At 40.6% G+C, this 24,717-nt stretch overlaps 1 protein-coding gene across 4 annotated transcripts in view; it reads left to right on the forward strand.

The window, feature by feature from the left end:
* The first annotated feature begins 1,259 nt into the window (after positions 1-1,259).
* DEK (DEK proto-oncogene) overlaps positions 1,260-24,717 on the forward strand; it is a 37,611-nt gene continuing 14,153 nt past the window's right edge. The window contains exons 1-7 of one of the 4 annotated variants that reach the window (XM_073331910.2): positions 1,261-1,424; positions 4,141-4,275; positions 7,660-7,761; positions 8,332-8,441; positions 15,843-15,937; positions 19,458-19,578; positions 23,780-23,968. In XM_073331910.2, the coding sequence (XP_073188011.1) occupies positions 4,152-4,275; positions 7,660-7,761; positions 8,332-8,441; positions 15,843-15,937; positions 19,458-19,578; positions 23,780-23,968 (741 nt within the window). In that variant the 5' untranslated portion in view covers positions 1,261-1,424; positions 4,141-4,151. Of the gene's footprint in view, positions 1,425-1,522; positions 2,018-4,140; positions 4,276-7,659; positions 7,762-8,331; positions 8,442-15,842; positions 15,938-19,457; positions 19,579-23,779; positions 23,969-24,717 lie in introns of those variants that run through there. The other 3 variants (XM_073331912.2, XM_073331911.2, XM_073331913.2) reach the window with 3 other exon arrangements.

The raw sequence follows: 24,717 nt of genomic DNA on the forward strand, positions 1-24,717 counted from the left end.
GACCCAGAGCGGGGACTAACCTGGAGCAGTTTGGGAGAGGGGATTGTTTATTTGGGCATCTGTGGTGTGATTTGAATCATACCTGTCATTCCCCTTGGCTTTAAGGCTTTGTTGCAATGCACATGCTATGGGAGCCTGTTCTGAAAGGTGCTAAGCACCCTGAGATCCCACTGGTCTCAGTGGGAGGAGAAGGCACCTCAGCTCTGCACAAAGGAAGTTCTAACAAAGAGATGACCCAATTGGGAGGGCGGAGAAGTAGTCAAAACCTGCGTCCCAGCCCCTTGCTGTTCTGGGCTGTGACCTCAAGCTGAAAGGTGCTACCAGCTGCCTTCTGTGAGGTTCAGCGCACGCTCACTGCCAATGGCTCTTAGCCCATCAGTCCCACCAGTCCCCATGACAGCTCCCTCTACCTCCGCAAGGGTAAATGGCAATGTTTGGAAGTCCATATATATGTGAACAGTTTTTCTCTTCCATGAAGATTAACAAATCTTCAAAGGGCTCACTGATGAATATTTGCAAGCAACGCTTGAGATTGGTTTCGTCTCAGGATATCAAACCTAATATTGATGCCCTGGTTGATGCAAAACACTGCCAGCTAAGTGGCCAAAAATGAAATGACAAAATTAGCATTGACTTTTTGCATTACAGCTTTTAAAAAGTTAATACATTGACTTTTAATAGCATACTATATTACTCTTCATTTTTGACTATACTTTTGTATGGTTGTATGAAAAGGTTTGAGTGATGCGGCCCGCGGGCCAATGTACTAGTCTTCATGTGGCCCTCTTGGTGATTTGAGTTTGAGAGCCCTGCTCCCCACTGCCTTTTCCACTGCATACCTCCGATGAAGTGAGCTGTAGCTCACAAAAGCTTATGCGCAAATAAATTTGTTAGTCTCTGTGGTGCCACAAGTCCTCCTTTTCTTTTTGCGGATACAGACTAGCACTGCTGCTCCTCTGAAACCTGCTCTACACAGACAGTCACAATTTCTTTGCTTCTATTAAACTAGTGACAAATCCCCCCAGATGTTAATGGGAGAAGCATCAGACACACTGCTCAGCTCCCGTCCCCCTCCCTCTACAGCAAGGAGCAGGCGCCCTCGCGCTCTGAACAGCCGGCATCCCGACACACCCCCACCCCTCCCCAGCGCGCGCTCCCTCTGCAGGGCGCGCACGCCTTTCGTTCGCTTCACAGCCTCCAGCCGCGACTTGGGTTCTGGGCGCTGATTGGCTGCTGCCTTCCCGCTTCCTTCCCCTCCTCCGAGAACCCGCCATTTTGAAAACCTTGTTGATTCCGGCCCGGGGAGAGTGTGAGCGCGAGACGTGGAGCGCGCGCCTGTCCCCACCCCCATCCCGGTCACTGTGAACTGTCGCCTTCAGCCGCCGCCCACACGGGCGAGAGGAGCCGGGCCCCGCCGAGCCGAGGTGGGTGAACCGCGACTCCGGCGAGGGGCTGCGGCCGCTGTGATGCCACGGCGGAGGGGCTCCGGGGCCAGAGGCCTGTAGGAGCCCCGGATCCCTAGCGTGGGCGGAGTCACTCCGGCTGTCCGGCCCTGCAGGGACCGAGCCCGGCCAGGCCTGTTCCCTGCGCGGGAGCCTGGGAGAGCCGAGCGCGGCGGGCGCCAGGCCCAGGGCAGAGTGAGCCGCCAGCCCCGTCCCCCGCCTGAGCCCGCTGCCACCCCCGCGCCAGGATCTCTGATTTTCCCGGCTCCGCTCCCTGCTGCCCGCGGCGAGTTGTTTCCCGCCTGCAGGGTTTCCTGGGGGCCCCAGGCCTGGCGGGGGCCCCGTCCCGCTCGGGGTCGCTGCTTTCCCCAGCCACAGCGCGGGCCGACCCGCGCTTCCCTGCAGCCCCCGCATCCCGCCCTGCAGAGCGGACGCATCCCCGTGGCCAGGGTCGTCAGTCTTGCTGTGCAGCGCACACGCTGCGGCGGCCACCCCGCCGTGTTAGTTCGCGTAGCTAATTCTCCACCCCCGGACGCTGGTCGCTGTCCAAAGCTGAGTCCCGTCGGTTAAGCAAGGTAACCTTCAGTGCCTTGAGTGTTGCTGAGGGGGAAGCTTGGCTACGTCTTTAAAATTGCTGCTACTTTTGAGTCGTGTGAACAAACTTAACAGCTGAGTTCAGGGCCAAGTTCAGTTTTTGTTTTCTGTTTGGAATTGGAGTAACAGCACAAATGATTGAAAAGTTACTTCTGAATGTGCTTATTAGGCATCTCATTTGGCAAACAGTGTGAAAACCCTTCTCTCCTCCTTCCCTTCCCTGCTTGAAATCGCAGGCCACATCATCCCAGAGTAGGAATGGTTCTCAACCTTTCCAGACTACTGTACCCTTTCAGGAGTCTGATTTGTCTTGCCTACCTCAAGTTTCACCTCACTTTAAAAACTCAGGCTTCAGCCTCAACTAGTGGGGCTTTGGGCTTCTGCCCTGGGCCTCAGCCGCTGGCCCTAGTGACCCAATTAAAACGAACTCACCCACTGCTTGAAAACAGCTGATGTAGTATACAGAACATTATACATAAGTCATTGTATGACATTTTAGTTTGTACTGACTTTGCTAGTGCTTTTTATGTAGCTTGTTGTAAAACTGGGCAAGTATCTAGATGAGTTGACGTGTATCTCCTGAAACCTCTCCGTTCCCTATGATTGAAGACCCCTGTTCTAAAGCATTTGTCAGGACACATTACATGAGGTTGATTATAAATATCTTATTGGAACAGCTGACCTTTTCTTAATCTATTTGCTTAACATTAGGAACAGGAAACAATAATCATGTGACTTTTAGGAGCTCTAGGACAGCTGTGTTTTGTTTCATTTTGTTTTGTTTTTTTGTAAATTGTGATCACTTTTTCAAAGATACAATCACTGAACTTATAGACAGATTTTCTTCTGTCCCCCTGATAACCATTGCATTACTCTGTCTTCAAGGGAATTTCTTCTCCTCCCTCCCCCCCCTTCACAGAAATGAGATTTTTAACTTCAAAGCAAGATTTGAGCCATTTTAAATATTAATGCTATTAAGCAAGACTTTTTTTTAAATAAAGAAATTCATTCAAAGCACTAATACATGATTGATGTTCCATATTCCAGATTTTATGGCCAGAAGGATCAGACTAGATCATCTCATCTGATCTTTTGTGTATAGCACATGCCATCTAGAATTTCATCCAGTTATCCTTGTTCCAAAAGCAGTGTGTACTCCTCTAAGTTGTTTTTTGTTCGTACATTATGTGAATGTGTACTTACTATATGACAACATAAACTTAAATCAATATGCATGTTTAACCAAAAGCAGAAGTAGAATATTCCCTATCTGAAGTGTGGCATAATGAAGATTGTGGGTTTTTTAAACACTTGTATTTTCTGACTCTTGATATTTTGTCAGGAGCTTTAAGCTATGTTAATGCAGTGTTGTTGCTTTCAGTAGGTATGGCTGTATAGTTCAGGATGCAGACTATGAGACCTTCATGTCTGGATGGATTTGATAACATTGCCGTCTGTTCTAACTAAAACTTTTACTTTAAAATGCACTGTTCTTTAGTGGGGTATTCGCATAGTCACAAAAAATGGCCAGACTTGCATGAGGAGAATGTGAAAAATTGTTCATATTCCTCTTTAGGTTACCTGAATTTGTGTTTATAGCATCAAATAGTCAGTCTAAAGTATTCACAGTAATATTGTGACAGGACTTTTATCCAACAAAGATGTCTGGTAGATATATTTAGACTTGGACAAATGAGTTTTACTAGTAAATGTTAGTAAACATCAGTTGCACTGTACAAACATACAGGGATGAAAACATATTTCCATCAATAATAATTTAAATTTACAGATAGGCAAAGTAAGAAAAATGTTGCTTGAAAATCTACTAGAGTTTGATTTAAGGCTATTTACTATGTATATTTTGACACAATGCTGACAGTTTGTCTTGTAATGGTTACAAAGCTTTAACTTTTTGAATCTGTCAATAAATAATTGTCTGACTCTCTCCATAATTTCCCACAACTGAACATGTTTAAACTAAAGCTTAAAACCCCCAATATTGTGCATAAAAATTATAAAAAAAACAGTTCTGCCACGCCTATGTAGATTCAAGAATTTTTCTTAGATGTTGTAATAGCAATGACAGTTCCCTTGTGTTCCACAGAACCACCCACCATGTCTTCCTCAAAAGAAGATACAATGTCTGCTGAACAAACAGATGAGAGAGAACCTGAAACTGAAAACAAAGTTGAGGAAAGTGATGAGGAGGAGGAGGAGGAGGAGGAAGAAGAAGAAAAAGGTAGGTATACATGCAAAGAAAGGGAAGATTTAAAAATAAGGGCTGAATTAAGTGTCAGAGTATCAGACTATTCAGCAGGAATTCTTTGGTGTAATCAGTGTTCGAGGATGAGTGAGATGTAACAAACTAGAATATCTTTGGGAATGAAAGAGGGGGCATGGCTCTATGTGCAGATATTTCCTAATGTCTAACACATGAAAATCTAAGTTTATTTTATTAAGCTTCAGCACTTAATTTTAGGAAATAATTTCCTTTTTTAATGTGACTAACTGTATTTGTAATACCTGTGGCACATCTTGACATGAGGAGTCTCAGTGGACCCTGTTGTTGCAATGGAAGCAAGCATCACATGGATGCTTACACTGTATCCATGTAATGGATGTTATTGTGGTGGGCAGTCGAGGAATAAGAAATTCCTGGTTGCTCTGTACTTGGCAGAGAAGGAGATTACAGTTGAAGACAGACTGAGTCTTTCCATGATGGAGCCTCACAAGTAGTTTCTATTCTGGTAATCCAGTGGAAGCTATAAGGAGCAACTCACCTGAACAAAAAAGAAAGTTCCTGTGTGTCCACCCACCACTACTACCTGTGCTATGATAGGTATTGACCAAGGCTCAATCCTAATAGTTCTATACTGGTCCAGAGCAGTGTGTTCCTCAACTCTGTTGTAGATGGCCAATATTGATACAGTCAGACTGGAAATCTGGCCTCGGATAATCTTTCAGAACCAGGGCACCTCACTCCATCCCAAACTGGAGAGCATTTTACCTCACTGCTTGTTTTCTGACAAGGTAGAGCTCTGTAGGCACGAGGTCTCTGAGGAGTTAGCTTATATCCTCTTTGCATCTTAGATGCCTTCTACAAGGACTGATAATTCCAAGTGGAATATTTCTTCAGTATGTTGCAAAATCACAAATTAGCATGGGGAATTAGCAGGAGGAGCAGTAACTAAAATGACAGACATAATTTTTAAAAAAAATCAACAATTTCATTTGAAGCATGTGTCAGACTGTGCTAGCATTTGAAATCTGACAGTTTGAAGGTTTTGTGGTTCTCCAGTCTGATTTTGTGAATACCGTGTTGTATTTCAGCCTTCATTTTGAGTGTCAACTTGATTATGTGCTTCACTGTATAATGTAACTGTCATATGGGACTGCATCAATCCTTTTGTGTTAGGCAGAGCATGTGCCTCTGAGTTTAACCCTGAATGAGAGAGTCATCACTGGCCATTAACTATTCAATGGCATTACCCTGGCAGGACAATGGAGGCTACCAGCAGAACTGTTAAACCAGCAGCCCACGCAGGGTTGACTGTGTAAGTTCCACTCAAGGGTTGGATAATAGAAAATCCCTGCGTGAGAAAGTAAAATATGTTTCAGGTTGGCTTTAAGAGAGAGGCTTTCTAAGTGGGGGAAACACCATTGCTAGAAGAGAAAAAGATGCTGGGGATCCCCTAGGGGACACTGACCAAAAACCCAAAAGTCTTGGGAGTGGTGGGGACACTGGATGGGAGGGATTTGCATTCAGATATTTGTTGTTTATCCATAAATCTGTAACTCTTGTACTTTGAACAAAGTGTATATGATTAATAAGTTCCTTTGCAAAGGCTATTAATTCCTTGCTTTGACTATCATGTGATCTCTGAACAGTTAAACAGTAGTGCCATATGGTTGGACCTCTAGGGAGACTCTTGGGAGGTCAGCACTGGTTCTATGGGGCCTTGTGCTACAGGGCTCCACATCCTAAGAGGATGTACAGTAACTCCTCGCTTAATGTTGTAGTTATGTTCCTGAAAAGTACTACTTTAAGCGAAACGATGTTAAGTGAATCCAGTTTCTCCATAAGAATTAATGTAAATTGGGGGGGGGGGGGGAGTTAGGTTCCAGGGAAACTTTTTTTGCCAGACAAAAAACATATAAAAAACTCTCTCTCAATATAAGTTTTAAACAAACAATTTAATACTGTACACAGCAATGATGATTGTGAAGCTTGGTTGAGGTGGTGGAGTCAGAGGGTGGGATATTTTCCAAGGAATGCCTTACTGCTAAATGATGATCTAGCACTCGGCTGAGCCCTCAAGGGTTGACACACTGTTGTTAAGGTAGCTTCACGCTCTACAAGGCAGCATGAATGGAAGGAGGAGACACTGTGTGTGTGTGAGAGAGAGTGAGAGGAAGGAAGGGCGGGACAGACTCTCACCATGTGTGAGAGAGAGACTTGTGCGTTGCCCCTTTAAGTATGCTGACTCTACTCAAAGTACACTGCCTTTTTAAAAAGAAAAGGAGTACTTGTGGCACCTTACAGACTAACCAATTTATTTGAGCATAAGCTTTCGTGAGCTACAGCTCACTTCGTCGGATGAAGTGAGCTGTAGCTCACGAAAGCTTATGCTCAAATAAATTGGTTAGTCTGTAAGGTGCCACAAGTACTCCTTTTCTTTTTGCGAATACAGACTAACACGGCTGTTACTCTAAAACCTGCCTTTTTAAGTCGATTAGCAAGTTGAGGCAGCAGCAGCTGCTGCCAGCAAGCTCCCTCCATTCTGAGCCCTGTTGTGTCCTTCCTTCCCCAACCCCATGACTGTGGAGAAGGGGTACAGGGGAGGGGGACACCCTGTTATTAGCACCCTTCTTTCCCCTCTTCCCCTACCCCTCACAGCAAGCAGGAGGCTCCTGGGAGCAGCTCGAAAGCAGAGAGCAAGAGCAGCATACAGCAGTGGGGTGGAGGGAGGGATGCCTGAACTACCAGGCAATTGATAGCCTGCTGGGCAGCTGTTGCCCAGGGAACTTAGGGCGCTGCCGGCCCACCCTGGTTCCAAGCTCACATTGGCTAGCTCCATCGGGCTGCTCTTTCTGCTTGCAGTGGACCAAGCAGGTGGCTGCCAAACAATGTTATAAGGGAGCATGTTCTCTAATTGATCAACAACGTTAACCAGGACAATGTTAAGTGAGGAGTTACTGTACAAGACAGGGAGTCTAAATCCTGGGATACTACAACTTAATTAAAATAGGATCTCATCAATATGCTTGTATAGAGATTATATCCAAACCTACTTTATTTATAGCTGTATATGTATAGTTCAGCTCAGTTTTCAGCAGATGTGGCTCCAGTTAGTTGTAAATCAGTTCTGTACTTCTCTTGGTTACATAAATTATAAGATGTTGTTTGGGGCTCTTGTTAGTTCAGACTAGCATTTTACACTAAAATTTTGCGCAATGTCTCAAGTTAATTAGGTACTTATACTGCATGTTAGGATACTATAGCTGATACCTTGAGATATTTTGAAATTCTCCCCCTTCTCTCCATATGATAGCAGTGCAGTTACAGTGTTTGTCTCACTATTTGTGAAATGTTGTTATACTTAAGGGAAACTGTCTTTTGCAGAAAAGAGTCTCATTGTTGAAGGGAAGAGAGAGAAGAAAAAAGTAGAGAGATTGACCATGCAGGTATCCTCGTTACAAAGGGAACCTTTTACAATTGCACCAGGCAAGTTTGTCCACTTATTTCAGAACTATAATTGTTCTAACTAGTAGTGAATAGTGAAACTTCTTAAGTTGACTAAAGTATGAATCCTAGATAGGATAACTGAGCCACCATAAATCTTAAAATAAGTTGCTGATTTCTTTTTACGGAAAGGCTATTAAAATTACAGATGTGGAGAGGTTTGTGTAACTGTCAATCAACAATGTTGAAGTACTTGAACAAAGTACATTTTTACCTGATCTCAGGCAGGCACATGATGTATAGCGACCATTTGTGAAAGCAAGAACTGCTGGGAATAAATGCTCTGTGTCCAAATATACTTGCACATCAGGTAACAAAAGGAATAATATAAAGGTGGCTAGCAAGTTATTTAATTATGATAAACATGGTAAACAGGCAGTCATCTGCCGTCTGAAGTTTTTGGTCTAGGAGTAAAATAACTTTATTCCTCTACCTCAAAAATATTTCAAACACTTGCTGTATTTAAAAACAGATACTAGAAGTTATAAACAAATATGTCATTTTGAAGAATATGAATGAGAGACACAACATAACTTGCTTTAACTCTTTCAGGAAAGGGACAAAAGCTTTGCGAAATTGAAAGGATACAGTTTTTTTTGAGTAAGAAGAAAACAGATGAACTCAGAAATCTACACAAACTCCTTTACAACAGGCCAGGCACAGTAAGTCCATCTTTTGCATGATATGAACACTCTTTTGGTAGAGTAAAAAATGTATAGTGTATCATCACTTTTCCAAGTGGAAATATGTGTCTTTTTAAAAGCAACATAGTTACAGTGCCTGCCTACAGAATGTTAGCATTAAGATAGACAAGCACTTAATTATAATTACACGTGAAATCCTTTATCTACCATTGTTACAATAACATCTAAGATTACGAACAGAGAAAATAATTTTTTTCTCACTTCTTCAAATTGTTTACCCCGTGTGTTTGACAGCACTACATACATAGTCGGTTTCACTGTGGTCTCTGCATATTTTGTGACATTTTCATATGCAACTGAGGGGAGGAGGACACTGCTTTATTTAAAACAAAACAGAACCCTAGTCTGTCTGTCTCTCCTTCCCACCCCCCCCATATGTTTGAAAAAACACAAAAACTGGCAGGACTTGGATAGATGAAGTACCTGAAACAACTTAACTTGAGGCTGATCACACTTCAAGCTGATGTGTTACCCCTTTAAACTAATGTCACTTACATGACTAATCTCTTTAAAGGGATAAAATATAAAAGTAAAATTTGAAATTTGAAAAATAATTTGCTAGTGCAGAATATGTTCCAAATGATCTTAACTTTCATCAATAGCAAACTTGTTTCTGAACCATTTATGTGCTAATGAGCATACATTGTTTTGATATGGGGGTGGGAAGAGGCTTGGGCCATGGCTCATGTTGTGGGGAGCATCCAGAGAACGTAAGAAGGGAGATCAATCTAATTCTTTAGACTTTATTTCTAAAGGAGATGTTTTGAAATATGGAAGAGGCACTTATTCTTAAGCCTCATGCGCATTAGGGAAATTTTTGCAAAGATTTCTTATCATTGCTAACATTGGGGTCAGCTTCATTGATGGTACCAATGTTGAAGAAGCCCTAGTGTGGACAAGATGATGTAGTTTTAAGCACCCTGTTGACTACAACTGCTTCAAGCAAATGTGATGATCAAATGTTTAGAAGACCAGCTTCTGGTCTAAAGTAGAGCTCTCAATGCTGTAACCAGTGGTGTAGCTGAGCTGGTGTTTGCAATGGTGGGAAATGTTTGCAAAAATTCATTAGTGAAGACAATGCTACTAATGGAAGTGTCATAGAGCAATACTCATCCCAAAGTCCTAGTGTTTTACAGCCAGGTCCTTCCATTCATGAGACAAAGATGATGTCAGTTTGCCTGCTAGGTGAAATATTCTGGGTGTCTACACCCCAAGATATATCAGAACAATCCATTGTCCTTATTTATAAATAGTATTGCCGCGGTTTCTGTAGTTTTCCTATCTTATTGAAATTGCAAACTCCTGATTAACCTTTGGCTTAGAATGCAAATAGACATGCATTGTGAGGTGGACAATACCTGCTACACCAGACAGGGAAATAAATGTCTGTTACCCCCTGCCTGAAACAGCCGTTCCTTAGCTAGGTCTCACTTGCTTATCTGCCTTACAAACATAATTTTCAGTTTAGAGATGTAACTTCTTAATTGTTATCCATACATAGTTTCACAAGTGATTATGATGATCAGTTGTTAAGGTCTCTTCCAAGAGCCATTTATTTGCCACCCTTTCATGAATTATTATTTATATATCTAATCCAGGGGGGTCCCTGTAAAACTGTGTGCATCCCCTGTGCCTTCTCTCAATTGGAATCAAGAGGTTCCTGGGTCATACTTCCCCATTGTTAATTGCGTCGAGTATCTGTTCACTGTTAACCTTGTTAGTGAAGACTGAAGCAAAATAGGCACTGAACACTTCAGCCTTCCTGATATTAGTTGGCTCTCTTTCCCCGCTAAGTGGAAGACCTACACTTTCTCTCATCTTTCTCTTGTTCCTAATGTATTTAAAGAAGCTTTTACTGCTTTTTATGTGCCTTTCTAGGTATAACTCTTTTTGTGCCATAGGCTTCCTGATTTTGTGCCTATATGTTTGCACTATTCTTTTGTACTCCTCCTTAGCAATTCATCCATGTTTCCACTTTTTGTAGGATTCTCTTTGATTTTTCAGGTTATTAAAGAGTGCCTCATGGAGCCATATTGGCCTCTTACTATTCTTCTTCTCTTTCAGGGTGGATTTGATTTAAATCATGAATTTAAATCACTAGTCAGGAAGACTCGATTTAATCATGGATTTCTACATAAAAGTACATTCTTGTTGGTTGTCATAACCTTAATACATATTCTTCACAACTCAGAGATAGATGTAGGTTTAATTTTTAGAAGGTACACACTATACATTTGTAAAGTGATTTATTTTGAAAATTAGTTTTACAGCTATATCAGAAAATGAATGATTGGTTATTTCATTTACCAAAGGTAATTGAAGCAGGTATTTATGAAGTCATTAGGAGGTAAACTATCTTCAGTTCAACAGGTTAATCATTTAAATTTGGAGGATTTTCTTGCTGTGCTGTATTAGGAGGAGAACATCACCAGACAGACATTTAAATTTTTTAAGGTCTCTACCTAAAACAACATTATGTATTCTGGATTTTTTTCTTCAACAGCAAACATATGCTTGTTTTGTTAAAAATATTATGAATTTTTGAATTTAGTGAAACATTCCAGTGTTTTCAAATCAGGTTTGTTTTTGTTAAAATTGTGTTAACTAAAATAGTTAAATGAAATGTGTTTTTTAAAAAACAAATTAAATCGAGTGTCAGCCAAGTCAACATGAGAAACTTAAAATATTGGCTTCTGCAGCTAACTCAGTCGTCTTCACCTTCATTTTCCTGTTTGTTCATAATCTGGAAAAGAAAAACAAGCTTTCCTGCTTTTCAGGTCCCAAATGATTTCTCAATTTGGAATTAATTAGTCCAAAGGAAGAAAATATACTTTCTGTACCGGCAGAAGAAGCTACTGTTGTTAAGTGAGATTATCACTTCAACAGTCTCTGAATCCAAGTGCTTAAGTGACTTCCACCAATTCACTGGTGTTACTTTCTTTAAAACATCATCAGCAAACATATTTCTTAAATGGTTCACCCTTAGCTCTGAAATTTATTATAGTTGGCATTATGAAGGAATGATTGCTGGAGGTCCATGTCATAGCCAGTTTCTCTTCTTCAGCAGTTAGGGTTTGACCCTGGTACCGAGTATTGAGAATGTTTGCAAAAAAACAAGCTGGTGATAGTGCATGTTCCATTTATTTGGTTTTTTAATGTTTGTAATTTAACTCTGTCATTGCATCTCTCTCTTTTTAAGATCTCGCTCAGTTCCTTCCAAATTTCAACAGCATCAGCAATAAAACAGCTATTTCCCTGCATTTTGTTCAAGGTTACAGAAACAGGCTTCAGGGTAATTAGCGTGTATTCAACATTTCTCTGAAGCCCAATGTTGAGAACTTTGTCTGTGACAGTGCCATCTACTTTTTCACAATTTTGTTCACAAACTGTCATCAGATTAGGCCAGTTCTTGATATGGTGCTCAAAACAGTCCACTACTGAGTTCCATCGCACATCTTGTGGAGAGTTAGCTTGGTTCCTCCCACTTTTTTCAGAGCAGCTGCTGCAAAGTGGTTGTTACGGAAGTATTTTGCAATTTCAACAACATTATCCTTTATTTCTGGAACACTGAAGTCTTTGTCTAGGAGGTGCATCAAATGAGCACTGCAACTCTATGTTATTAGCTTGGGACTCTCTTCTAAATAATTTATTCTCATCTTGGATACATTTGCAGCATTGTCTGTGACCAAGCTGCATACTAGACATTTGAATTTTTTTTCACTGTTTGTTATAGCTTTTACTGGTACGTCTTATAAGTATTCTGCTGTGTGTGCATTTCCTGATGTATCAGTTCATTCTGTAAGAAAGACATTCCACACAAGCACATACAACAGGATGATTGTGAATATTGCTCCACCCATCAAAACTCAGGTTAACAATTTCACCCTCTGGACCTTTTGCACACTGCTCAATTTCTCTTTCATACGCTTTGTCCAGCAATTGGCCTGTGACATCTGCTCTGTTGGGTGGACTGTATCCTGGTCTTAATGACTGAACCACGTTAATGAAGTATGGGTTCTCAATCATACGGAAAGGAGAGCTTGTTGTATAAACAAACCGGGCAATTTTTTCATCAATTACCTCTTTTTGTAATCTGCTGGTTCTTATTACAAACTTATCTATGGCTGTTTCTGGATGATGGAGATTTTTTTTTCCTTTTTGCTGCAGGTGTTATACTGTGGCTATGTGACATGCATGACGTGACTGAAATACTATCATTGGCAGATAACTCTGAAACTATAGAAAATGATGGTGATCTTGAAGGTAGATAGTCTTCAGAATCCTGAATGTTGAAGATGGAGTCTCCTAAACAAAATAAGTCAGTTCAGTTATTTAATTATTATTACCATACTGCTGATTTAGTATTACTCATTGCATTCACTGACACTCAGTACTACTTTAAATGTGAAATTGTAAAAGGAAGATCTGCCTATTTCAGCTATTTTTTATCAAAACTGCATCTAAAATTATAGTACCATAGTGTAACAACTATATTTTTTGCTTAAACATGAGAATTCAAGAATAGTCCAGAAGGAAGACAGGCAGTCCTTAAGAAAGAAGTATGAAATAAAAAAGTATACCAACCTGAAAATACCGCATGTTTGGACTGTTCCTTTCATCCTCTTCAATGCAGCTTCCTCCTGAGAAGGGACATGTCTCATGATGTTGTTTCATTCGGGCAACCAGGCCTTTCATTTCTTTGTTGCACTGTTTGCATTTTGCATGCATGCGTGTCTTACCCACAGGTAGAAGAACTTCATTAAAATATTCCCAAACTGAGTCCCTTTTACGGCCTGCTGCCATTATAGATTTTCCCTTCTAGTGAGAGAATGGTATGGTAGATCTCAAATGAATGAAGGCTACACTCAGAAAGACCTCAAGACTTCTGGAATATGCTGCTCAAAATGTTTCACTTTTGTTTCTACTGCCTGTCCCTCTCTTCTCACATTTATCTCCAGACTTCTTCTCCTTGTCCAGATCTGTTCCACCCCCAACAATCTTCTGTTCATTGAACTTTTTGAAACTGTGCACTTTTGGAGAGAGGTAAGGCATTGACTCTGTACACAAATTTACAGAGGGACAATAGGTTTGAGGTCTGTTATTTCTCACCTCTATTATTTATTTTATTTTAAATAATTTTTGCTGTTAACAAGCATGTTATCTCTGGAGACCCAAACTGAGGACTGCAAAACTAAGCATCTCTAATGGTATCTTCTAGACTGATCACTGAGTCCCATTGGGTAGATAGAAAGATTAACCTAAATAATCTATACAGAAGCCCCTGGAATCTCATAAGTTTGGGTCCCTAATCCATAGAATATCAGGGTTGGAAGGGACCCCAGAAGGTCATCTAGTCCAACCCCCTGCTCGAAGCAGGACCAATTCCCAGTTAAATCATCCCAGCCAGGGCTTTGTCAAGCCTAACCTTAAAAACCTCTAAGGAAGGAGATTCTACCACCTCCCTAGGTAATGCATTCCAGTGTTTCGCCACCCTCATAGTGATCTATTGGAACTCGTTTACAAAACATTACATGACTATATTGTCTCACGCTATAGAATTAGAATTTATAATCCCTATTCTATGATGAGCTATCTTTGAGCTATAATGTATCTTAATTAAAACTATCTTTAGATAGGTGTTTTTTCCCCATGGATCTATCTACGAGTTCTCAGAGTTTGTTCAAGTCTGCTTTTCTGGAGTTTGTTGTCCTTATTTTGCTGCTCTCATTCCTTCCTTTCCTTGGACTCAGGAAATCTATCATTTCATTATCACTTTCACCCAAATTACCTTCCAGCATCAGATTTGCAACCAATTTCTCCCTTCTGGTCAGATTCAAGTCTAAAATTGCAGTTCCCCTGGTTACTTGGTCCACCTTCTGAGACCAGAAGTTGCCACCAGTACGTTACAGGAACTTATTGACCATCTTGTGTTTTTTCCATATTCCTTTCCCAAAAGGTGTCTGGGTAGTTAACATTCCCGATTACTGCCTGATCTTGTGTTTTGGATATTTGTTGTTTGTTCTAGAAATGCCTTGTCCAACTCCTCTTCCTGTTCTGAGGGTCTGCAGATGTCTGTTGTGATATCACCTCTTTTTTTCCCCATTTATCTTTACCCAGAGACTTTCAACTGGTCTGCCTCTCATCTTCTGGACATCGGAACAAGTGTGTGTGTGTATACATACACGCACACTGGATGTATAATGCAACAGCACCTCTCTTTACCTGTGTGTTCTTCCCGAACAATATGTACCCCTCTATACCAATATTCCAATATTAGATTCATCCCAATTCATTAGGAATTGTCTTTGATGGCAATTAAGTCATGATGGTTAAGTGAAAGTGTAGGTTGAGATGGTATGTCTACGTTTGAGGTGGCAGATCTGATTCCTAGCTCATGTAGATGTACACAAGCTAGCATGCTAAAAATATCAATATAACTGCAATAGCAGAGGCGGCTGATTGAGATAGCCGCCCAAGTACGTATCCAGGAGGTCTGGGTGGGTTTGTACTCAGGCGGCTACCATAAGCCGCTGCCTGTGCTACCCTTGCTGTACTGAGATCTTTAGCATGCTAGCTCAAGCAGAATCACACCACCCAGTATGTACACTGTACATGTATTCTTTCTGGGGAGTTGTCTAAGTCTGTGAGTGTAGCTACCCCAGGATCCGGAAACTCCTGAATATTATGGTGCCAAGGGCCAGCGTGTGTGTGCACATATTGTGGCATTTCTCAGAGGGCAGAGGTAAGGTGATACTAAAAAAGTAAAACCACACAATCGAAACCAGTCTGTTCTTTACTTTTTATGCTGCTTACTCAACTTATGCAATAAACCAGACTAGCCAGTATCTGCCTCTTAGGCACTGGCAAAAGGCTGCAGATGTTGGGGTTGGAACCACTACAGTGGTACTTCATAAAGCTGAAGGCCAGTAGGGACCATCAGATCCATCTCATCTGACCTCCTCTAACATAAGCCTAAATCTAACTTGGATTTTCACACTTCTGAGCGACGTAGTTATTACTGATATAAGTGTGTAGTGTAGACCTGGCCTGAGTAAATTTCCCAGACCTGAAGAAGAGCTCTGTATAAGCTTGAAAGCTTGTCTCAGTAACAGGAATTTGTCCAATAAAAGATATTACCTCACCCACATTTTCTCAAATACATGACTACTAAAGTATTTTCGTACATTTTACCACACTATACAATGGCTGATCATAATGTCCTAATTCTGTCTGCCCTTTCGAATGTAAGCATCTGAACAAACTTTCTCATATACTAATAACAATTAGCTGAATAAACATTGCTGGATGTAATCTATTAAACTGTTTCCAATGAGACATAATCAATGTGTTCTGTTTTAGGTTGCCTCACTAAAGAAGAACGTGGGTCAGTTCAGCGGGTTTCCATTTGAAAAAGGAAGTGATCAATATAAAAAAAAGGAAGAAATGTTAAAAAAGTAATGACTTCTATAACTACTTAATATAGCTAAATCATGCTGGTTACACTTATTTTCTAATGTTTGCTCCAGGTAATCTAAATTTTAGGATGAGGGATTATTTTCTAGAGCTTTGCTTTTTGTCCTTGAGCTCAACTTAAACCATTTTATTTCTTAATATGTTCTAAATATTATTTCAAATCACATTTAAACATTTCTAAAGAACTAGTTTCATTAGACATGTGCTCTCTCTAACTTCAGATGTAGGTTTAATCTTAATGGTGCAGGATTGTACTGGAAAGCAATTGCTGTTACGTATTGTAATTTTTTTCTAGAGGTTAGAAAAAACATATTTAATGAAGTTCCAACACTAGAGTGGCTTGAACTTCATGTAGAAGGCTTTAAATAATTTCCTCTTGTATTTTATGTAATCTCTGGATGTTAGCAAATGTCTACCAAGAAGCAGAACAGCCATCCTTAGTTTTCTGTATCTCTGATCTTCCTTTTGCTGTACCACTTGTAAATGCTGGGTTTGGACAATGCAGCCCCCACATTTCTAGGTCTAGTTGGCCCCAGTGGTCTCCACTCCACCTAATTACTTCACGAGGAATGGCAAGACTCCTGTGGGTAGCATGTTGCTCTGACCAGTGAGAAACTCGGATTTAATTCCCAAGGTTAAGTAAAATGCTTTGAGGGCACCACATGCAACTCATGACAAGGGGTACACCTATATTGTGCACTGGCCCTTATAGTTGAGCAAGGAACTCCTTTGGCTTGAAAGGGAATCCTCATTCATCCTTCTGCGTCTGAATGAGGAAGTCATTTTGAGGGCTAAAAAAATATTTCTCATTATCTGCATATTTAATTGCAGCCTTATTCCTTTCAAATGTATGCCAAGACTTGAAAAGATATGCAAATAAGAACAGTAGCTGCATCTTTCTGCTGGAAATGTAACTGTAAAATAATTAATTTTTAGCACTTAAATTTGTAATTAACTCCTGTTAAGAATGGGAGAAGTTCACACCTACTTTGTGCTGCTATTTCAGTCTGGTTTCAAATTCAAGACAATTTACTGGCTTACATTTTGAAGTTAGTTATGGCAAGTGGAAAGAGCAAGCAGACTTTTTAAATTTAAAGTTTTGCCCTTCAGTCTGCTGAAAATCAGTGGAAGGACTCCCAGAACTTGCAGAGTTTTGTTCTCTCTCTCTCTCTCTATTCCTAGTTCCCTAGGACACGAAGATTTCCAGGAGTTTAATTTTAAAAGTTAGTACTTATCAAATATTCATAGACCTACATAACAAATCATGGCAAACTATCTAAAGATGAAAATCTTAATCTTTAACAGGTTGAGTTGAAGAACATTTGCATTACCCTTGATATGCAAAATATTATAGGGTATACTTAAATACTTTTGCATATTCAGACTCATAACTAATATGAAAAGCAGCTGATGTACGTTTGATCTGCTGTGCTAATCCTCTTCAACAAAATTTCCATGTTAATTCTTAAAATCTTCCTTCTCTGCAAAAGCAATTGCACATATGTTGTTTTAGGTCTTAGTACATCTGACTATCTGTTTGCTTTACTGCTTTTTGCCCCCTTCAGCACTGAAGAGTCTATACATATAACACTGTGGGGAAATTCTGCTGTAGTATTAATTACATTCTGACTGCAGGACTAAACTCTGCCTTCCGTACATCTTTGCAACCTCACTATTTTCAACAGGGTTGGACAAGCATAACTGAGTACAATATTTGGTCTGCAGAATTTCTTATGGTGAAGAAGAGTAAAACGGAAAGAATGAGCTTGAGCTTCAAACAGAATATTGAGTTTGACAGTACAAGCAACTGGAATTTTTACTTATAAACTTAACTTGATATGGAAGGTACTGATACAAGCATAGAATCCCTCAGTGACCTCTTCATAATACAACTGCACTTTAATACTTGCACCCTACCAAACATTATTTTATCCAGAGATACCTCTTCCAGTGCAGTATAAACACTTATATGGAGTTATGTAATTCATAAGTAATGTGGAAGTTTTGCATGAAAGCAACCCTTGTTTACACGTATTCAGAATAATTTCATAGCAGACCATTTAAACCCATGTTGATGAAATATTTGGCAATATGTTGTTGAGGTTTTTGATCATACCACGAAAGGCTCTAACGTGATGCATAGCAACAGTAACATTGCTTATTGCCATAGAAGCCTTCATCAGTTTTCCAACTTTTGTGAGGCTAAAAAAATCAACACTAATGCAACAAGAAGTGTATTTACGCCATATCTACTCATGTTTTCCTTATCAGTACAGCATATCAACTAGAGAACTTAAGTCAACCCTTTCATAAATATACTTCTCTTTAGCCCTGTAGTAATAGCTTAGAGCAGGGGAAGTCAGTGGGTGTACCGGGGACCAAATTTGGACCTTGACAAAAAATAGATTATCCCTGGTTTAGAAGTATTAGTAGTAGCCCCAACACCCAAACTCTTAGAATTCTCTCAGCAGTAGTAATTAGGTGCATATGTGTATCTACTTACCATCTTGTCTAGCGGGTGAAGGATTTGGAATGAATGTTGCAAAGGCAGCAACAGACACTTTCTGTTGTCTCTCCCAATATGATCTAGCCATGGTCTGTTCTTGGCTGTCATCCAAAACTCAGTAAGTATTGTGGGAAATAATACTGTTTTTCCTGTTACCTTAAGGACTTTGGGAGCCAAATTAAAGGGACCTTGTTAGGTTCAAAGAAATTCTCGGCTCAAATCTATCTTCATTGGGTATTACTCTTCTCTTTGCTCATCTTGTACAATGAAGCTAGAACAATGAATTTCACTTTGGTTATTTTGCATTAATCTAGTTGCAGTTTCTGGATACAAAATTTCATTCACCACTATGTTTTAAAAAGGCAAAACATTTCGTTTCTGATCCTGCAAACCCTAAATTGTAACATGACACCCAGCTCTAGTTTCCCTTTATCCAAAACTGCTGATCAAGTAGATGATGTGTCCCAGCGTCTATCCATGCCCCAAATATACAGTAACTACTAGATGGCTGGATGGAAAGGCAGGAGCAACCAGAAGAAATAGTAGAGGCTAAAATATTAGCATTTTTGGTGGGGTTGCCTGCAAGGTTGTGTTTAAATAAGTCATGTTCACCAGACTTGTCCTGGAGTGGATAACTTCAAATCTGGGGGAAAAAAAGTTATTTACATTGTAACTAGGGAGACTTTTCTGAGGGAACTGCTGCTTATATTGTAGGTGTATTTATATCCCACAGTATATAGCTTTGAGTTGGGTTTAGGGAAATTGTTGAGAAGGGAGACTTACTTTCATTGATTCTTGATGCTGACCTATTGTATGTAACTGTGTTTGTAAGCATCTACAGATAGGTACAGATGCAAATAGGAGTACTTAAATTGCCTACACCTGCATGTGTTTGTAGGATCAATGTCTAACCAAAAGTGTCTCAAACTCTCAATACTTAAATGTTGACTTTTTTAAATAACCTGTTAAGATAATTGAATTTTGTTTCTGCTCAGATTCAGGAATGCCATGTTGAAAAGTATCTGCGAGGTCCTTGATTTGGAAAGATCGGGAGTTAATAATGAACTGGTTACCAGAATCTTAAACTTCTTAATGCATCCAAAACCTTCAGGCAAGGTGAGGCACAATTTTATTATACTTATTCATTGTTATGATTTCAACTTGGGGTGGGATGTGGGCAGAAAAAAACAATGGGGACATACAATGTTGCCTTAAGCGGTTTGCTCCCCCTTCCAGATATGCTTCTGCTACCATAGCTAAGTATGTGGGTGGCTCCTCGAAAGTGAATGTCTTTCTAAATCTGCTCCCGCGGTGACTCAGTGTAGCTGACCATAGCAGATCACATGTATAGGGCTGCAGGCTTAGGCAGAAGCCACAAGCTTGATCTTCTGTTCTCTTTTCCCATCATGCTCAGCTAGGCTGCAAAAGCATATGTATCCAGCTCATGGAGTTACCAGTGGACATCTCTACCCAAGCAGCATGTAGTCTTTTTGCTTTGAGGAACAAAAAGGGAGCTGTGAAATGTGAGCCAAAAAGAAAAAAAATAGAAATGAGGTGAGGGAAGGGAGGAAGATGAAAATGGACAGAAAAAGGGTGGCAACTGTATCAGGGAATGGTATGAGGGCTCATTGTAGGTGGAAACACCTTTCAACCCATTCATCACACAGTGGGGAGGGGAAGGGGGGGATCACCAGATCACAGCTTTATTGGAACTGGAGTGTGTAACAATGCATTAAAACCAGCTACACAAAATAATTAATTAGGCTCCTGTATTCCACCTTATTTTTTTTAACCTAAGAGCAATACAGAAATGGTCAAAAGCTGTCATTGCTTATCAAAATTCCTTTTATCATAATTGCTACAAATGTGAAGTCGTATACAGAAGTGAATAAGGAATGTCTCTGTCTATGCTGCTTTTTTTGTTTGGGGAAGCAACCCAGACATCCATTTCTGTCAACACTTAACTTATTGAAGTGCTCTTCTACCCTGGAAAGTTATCCTCATTGGGGAGTTAATGTTTGTGTCTCTACAGTTTCTTCATAAACTGAGCAAATTAAACCTATCTTCTAATAGCTTCCAGACCTATAAGTCAGTCTAGGTTCTTTCCTTCTCATGCATCATCTCCAGTAATAATAATAATCTGCTTTGAGTTACTTTTGTGCAGTTACACGGAAGGCTTTTAAAAGAAACATGGACTCCCCTGATGCCATTTTCAAAGTTGCTTTTCCAGGGTAGAAGCACTAGAAGAGATTATAAGTTAAATAAGGAGAGACTACTTGAGTGTCCCATACAGAGATGTTTGTTATTTAAAGCAGAAAATATGGAGCTCTTCCTAATAAACTTTAAATGACCATGTTTTTAGTCTTCAAAGACAAGTGTCTTTTGACAATTGGAGAGGTTAATCTAAAATGAAGCAGACATCACTAAAATGTACTGTGTGTACTTTCAGCCTCACAATGCTCAACTTTAGAGGGCTGCATATTAATGGGGATCAAAATTTTTCCCCTCCCCTGTTGACATCTTTCTACACACATAATCACCTGTTAAATGAGCTGATTGGTGTCATTGTGTTAGCAGGCATTGTGAAGTTTGGTTTTAGTCTTAACAGTGAGAACAAAAACGCAACAATAACTGAAGTTGGGCTTTTGTAGAATTATGGCTGAGGAATTAAATGAACTTTGCCTCAGTTTGTGTGGGGGAGAAATATGTATAGGTAAAATATGTATCTGGAGTTTTGTCCAACTTGAGGAACTTCCATTATATAGCCAACATTTATTGCTGTTTGCATGTGATTCTACAGTGTAGATCAGTGTTTCTCTTAACCTTTCCTGACTACTGTACCCCTTACAGGAGGCTGATTTGTCTTGCATACCCCCAAGTTTCACCTTACTTAAAAGCTACTGGTTTACAAAATCAGACATAAAAAGACAGAAGTGTCACAATACACTATTACTGAAAAATTGCTTACTTTCTTACTTTTACCATATAATCATAAAATAAATCATGACCCCCAGGTTGAGAAACACTGATATAGAATGTAAAGCAGTACAAACAAGTCATTTACTGTATGAAACTTTAGTTTTGTACTGACTTCAGTAGTGCTTTTCCTGTAGCCTGTTGTAAAACTAGGCAAATATGTAGATGAGTTGATGTGTCCTCTGGAAGACTTCAGCATACCCCCAGGAGAACATATACACCTGGTTGAGAAACACTAATGTAGATTATTTGATGGACATATTTGGAGAAACGTGTAGGTGGTAAAATAACTTACAGCAACACCCATCAAAGTAGCTTCACCAAACATAAGCTCTAAAACTGTTCACATTAGGCAGCAACAGTAACCCTTTCTTATGGAATACAGATGTTTACCTAAACCAGGGGTGGGCAAACTTTTTGGCCTGAGGGCCACATCTGGGAGGGGAAATTGCATGCAGGGCCATGAATGTAGGGCTGGGGCAGGGGGTTGGAGTGCGGGAGGGGTGCGGTGTGCAGGAAGGGGCTCAGGGCAGGGGGTTGGGGTGCAGGAGGGGTGTGGGGTGTGGCAGGGACTTAGGGCAGGGTGTTAAGGTGCAGGAGGGGTGTGGCAGGGGGCTCTGGGTTGGGGTGCAGGAGGGGTTTGGGGTGCAGGCTCCGGCCCAGTGCCGCTTACCTTGAGCAGCTCCAGGGTGACAGCGGCGTGCAGTGGGGCTAGGGCCGCTCCCGGAAGCTGCTGGCACCATGTCCCTGCAGCCCCTGGGGGAGAGGGGGACAGAGGGCTCTGTGTGCTGCCCTCACCTGCAGGTACCTCCCCCAAAGCTCCCATTGGTGGCGGTTCCTCGTTCCCAGCCAATGGGAGCTGTGGGGGGCGGTGCCTGCAGGCAAGGGCAGCACATGGAGCCCTCTGTCTTCCTTCCCCCGCCCTCCCCGGGGCCGCAGGGCTGTGGTGCTGGCCACTTTCAGGAGTGGCACGGGGCCAGAGCAGGCAGGGATCCTGCTTTAGCCCCACGGGGGTGGCAATCCCGTGGGCCAGATCCAAAGCCCTGACGGGCCGTAGATTGTCCACCTCTGACCTAAACCCATCAGGCAAAGCTCTATCTAAAAATGAAGATTACATAATACTCTGAAAGCTATTAAATGCTGACCAGACTGCCAGAAGGAAAATTGTTTGATTAGGGGACCATCTACTGAATGTGTTCATCTCTGGCTCTCATAATGCTTATATGAGCACTTAAAGAGTCAAGTCACGTGAGGTGGCAATTCTTTATTGGACCAACCCCTGTTAGTGTGAGAGACAAGATTTTGATCTTACACAAAGTTCTTCTTCAAGTCTGGGAAATGTAGTCAGTGTCACAGTTAAATACTGTCAGCAGAACGCTTACAGGATTCTTTGTTATTTTTGTGACTCAAGGGGAGAGGCAGCCTTTAATGCCAATTCACAATTAGTCTAGGGATTTCGATTATAACCAATATTTAGATTCGCATTTAAATCAGCTGGAAGTTCAATGTAGCAAATGAAGTGCAGGTATGTTGTGCTTATATTAACCCCCTTCTAAGGCAAGAGGGTTGTCTCAGTCTGTATTAGCTGAGGCTTCAGAATGGTTTTCAACGATAGTTCTAAAATACAGTACACTATATACCTTTCTCACCTCCAGAATGAGCCAGTATGCTTGGTAATGTCTCTACTGGCAAGAAAAAGATGAGGCATTTTTTAATATGATTGGCAGAAAAAAATTAGACAATAGGCATCTAGACATTTTTGTTAGGGTGGAGACTCTGAAAGAATCCAGGGTGCCCTTGTCAAAAATGTTTGTATTTCTAAATAATGGAGCAATACTTAAGATTAAGATTCTCAGCTTTTTAGATCTGAAAAGATAAGCCTCTAACTTGAGTCCATTTTTGAGATAATGGGTTGAAGTGATTGGAGGGCAACATGTTCATTCACAATGAATGACAGTGTCTTTTTTGGGGGATAGGGAGGAAATAGACACAACAAACTATAAACTCAGCGTCCACCTGATTTCCCCCATACCACAGACACTGACAACTATGTGGCTACAATTTTAATTGTTTCATTGTGCCCTAAATTGTGATTTTGTCATGAACTTAAATAAAACAATCCCTTGAATTTTTTTAAAGTAGTGTAAACTCTTCACTTTAAAATGACGGTCCCTAGTAACGGGCATCTGGTGGTTGCCAAAAGCACATACTTTTAAGTTTTATGGGTCAGTGGTGGCTATACCCCTGCTTATTCTTGATTCATATGACTTGACTGAAATTGAAATTTAAAAAATTATTAAATTTTGTTACTCTTTTAAACCCATACTTTTATCTTAAACAGCCATTGCCAAAGTCCAAAAAAACACCCAGCAAAGGCGGCAAAAAAGAACGCAGTAGCTCAGGAACTGCACGAAAAGTAAAACACACCAAATGTCCTGAGATTTTGTCGGATGAATCTAGTAGTGAGGAGGAGGATGAAAAGAAAGAGAAAGCTGAATCTTCTGAAGAAGATAAAGAGAGTGAAGAGGAGGTAAATATAACAAAACTTCATTTTCAGGAAAGATGAATGAGTTTGTCTTGCTTAGTTTGTAACTAACTGGCTACATTACTGGAAGGGGGTTTCAATATAGTGTTATTGTTTTGGTGGTGGGTTTTTTTTAAAGGTGGAAAGTAAGCTTTAGTTAGTGGAAAGGATTGCTTCACATGTGGACAACTTGAGACAAAAATTCATAAGGTACTACACTATACATCAGGAAGACCTGACTTCTTCCAGTGTCAGAAATATGGTGTGATCCAAGAACTAAAACTTTGAGGGATGAAGAAACAGAAATCAGAGGACCTGGTTCTGATCTCAGATGCTTGTGAGTCTTGTAAAATCAGTTGCTGCATGTGATGGACTTTTTTTAAACATCTCTAACAAGCAGTGCAGCCAAGAGCTGAAATTTAAGCATTGCCTTTCTTATATCTCCTGGTGACATTTTCTAGTAAAACACCATTGCTTTTTGACTAGGGATTACTTTTAGTGAGCTACAGTTGAAGTAAGAATTGTAGAATTCAGTAAGTAAAGTCACTTCTACCTATCTAGCACTGGTCTTGGGACATCAGTTCCCAGATTCTTGTGTAGTTCTTTGGTGGTCCCTCAAATATTTATTAGTACAAAACTAAGCAACCTTAAATGGTTTTCTGCAGATTTTCAAGAGGTGATAGTCCCACTACACTCAATTTTCTACTCCTTTTTGTTTGTTCGTTCTTTTCAGAACCTTATTTTTCCATAAACTT

The sequence above is a fragment of the Lepidochelys kempii genome, chromosome 2, assembly GCF_965140285.1.
Source record: "Lepidochelys kempii isolate rLepKem1 chromosome 2, rLepKem1.hap1, whole genome shotgun sequence".
NCBI classification, from domain to species: domain Eukaryota; kingdom Metazoa; phylum Chordata; order Testudines; family Cheloniidae; genus Lepidochelys; species Lepidochelys kempii.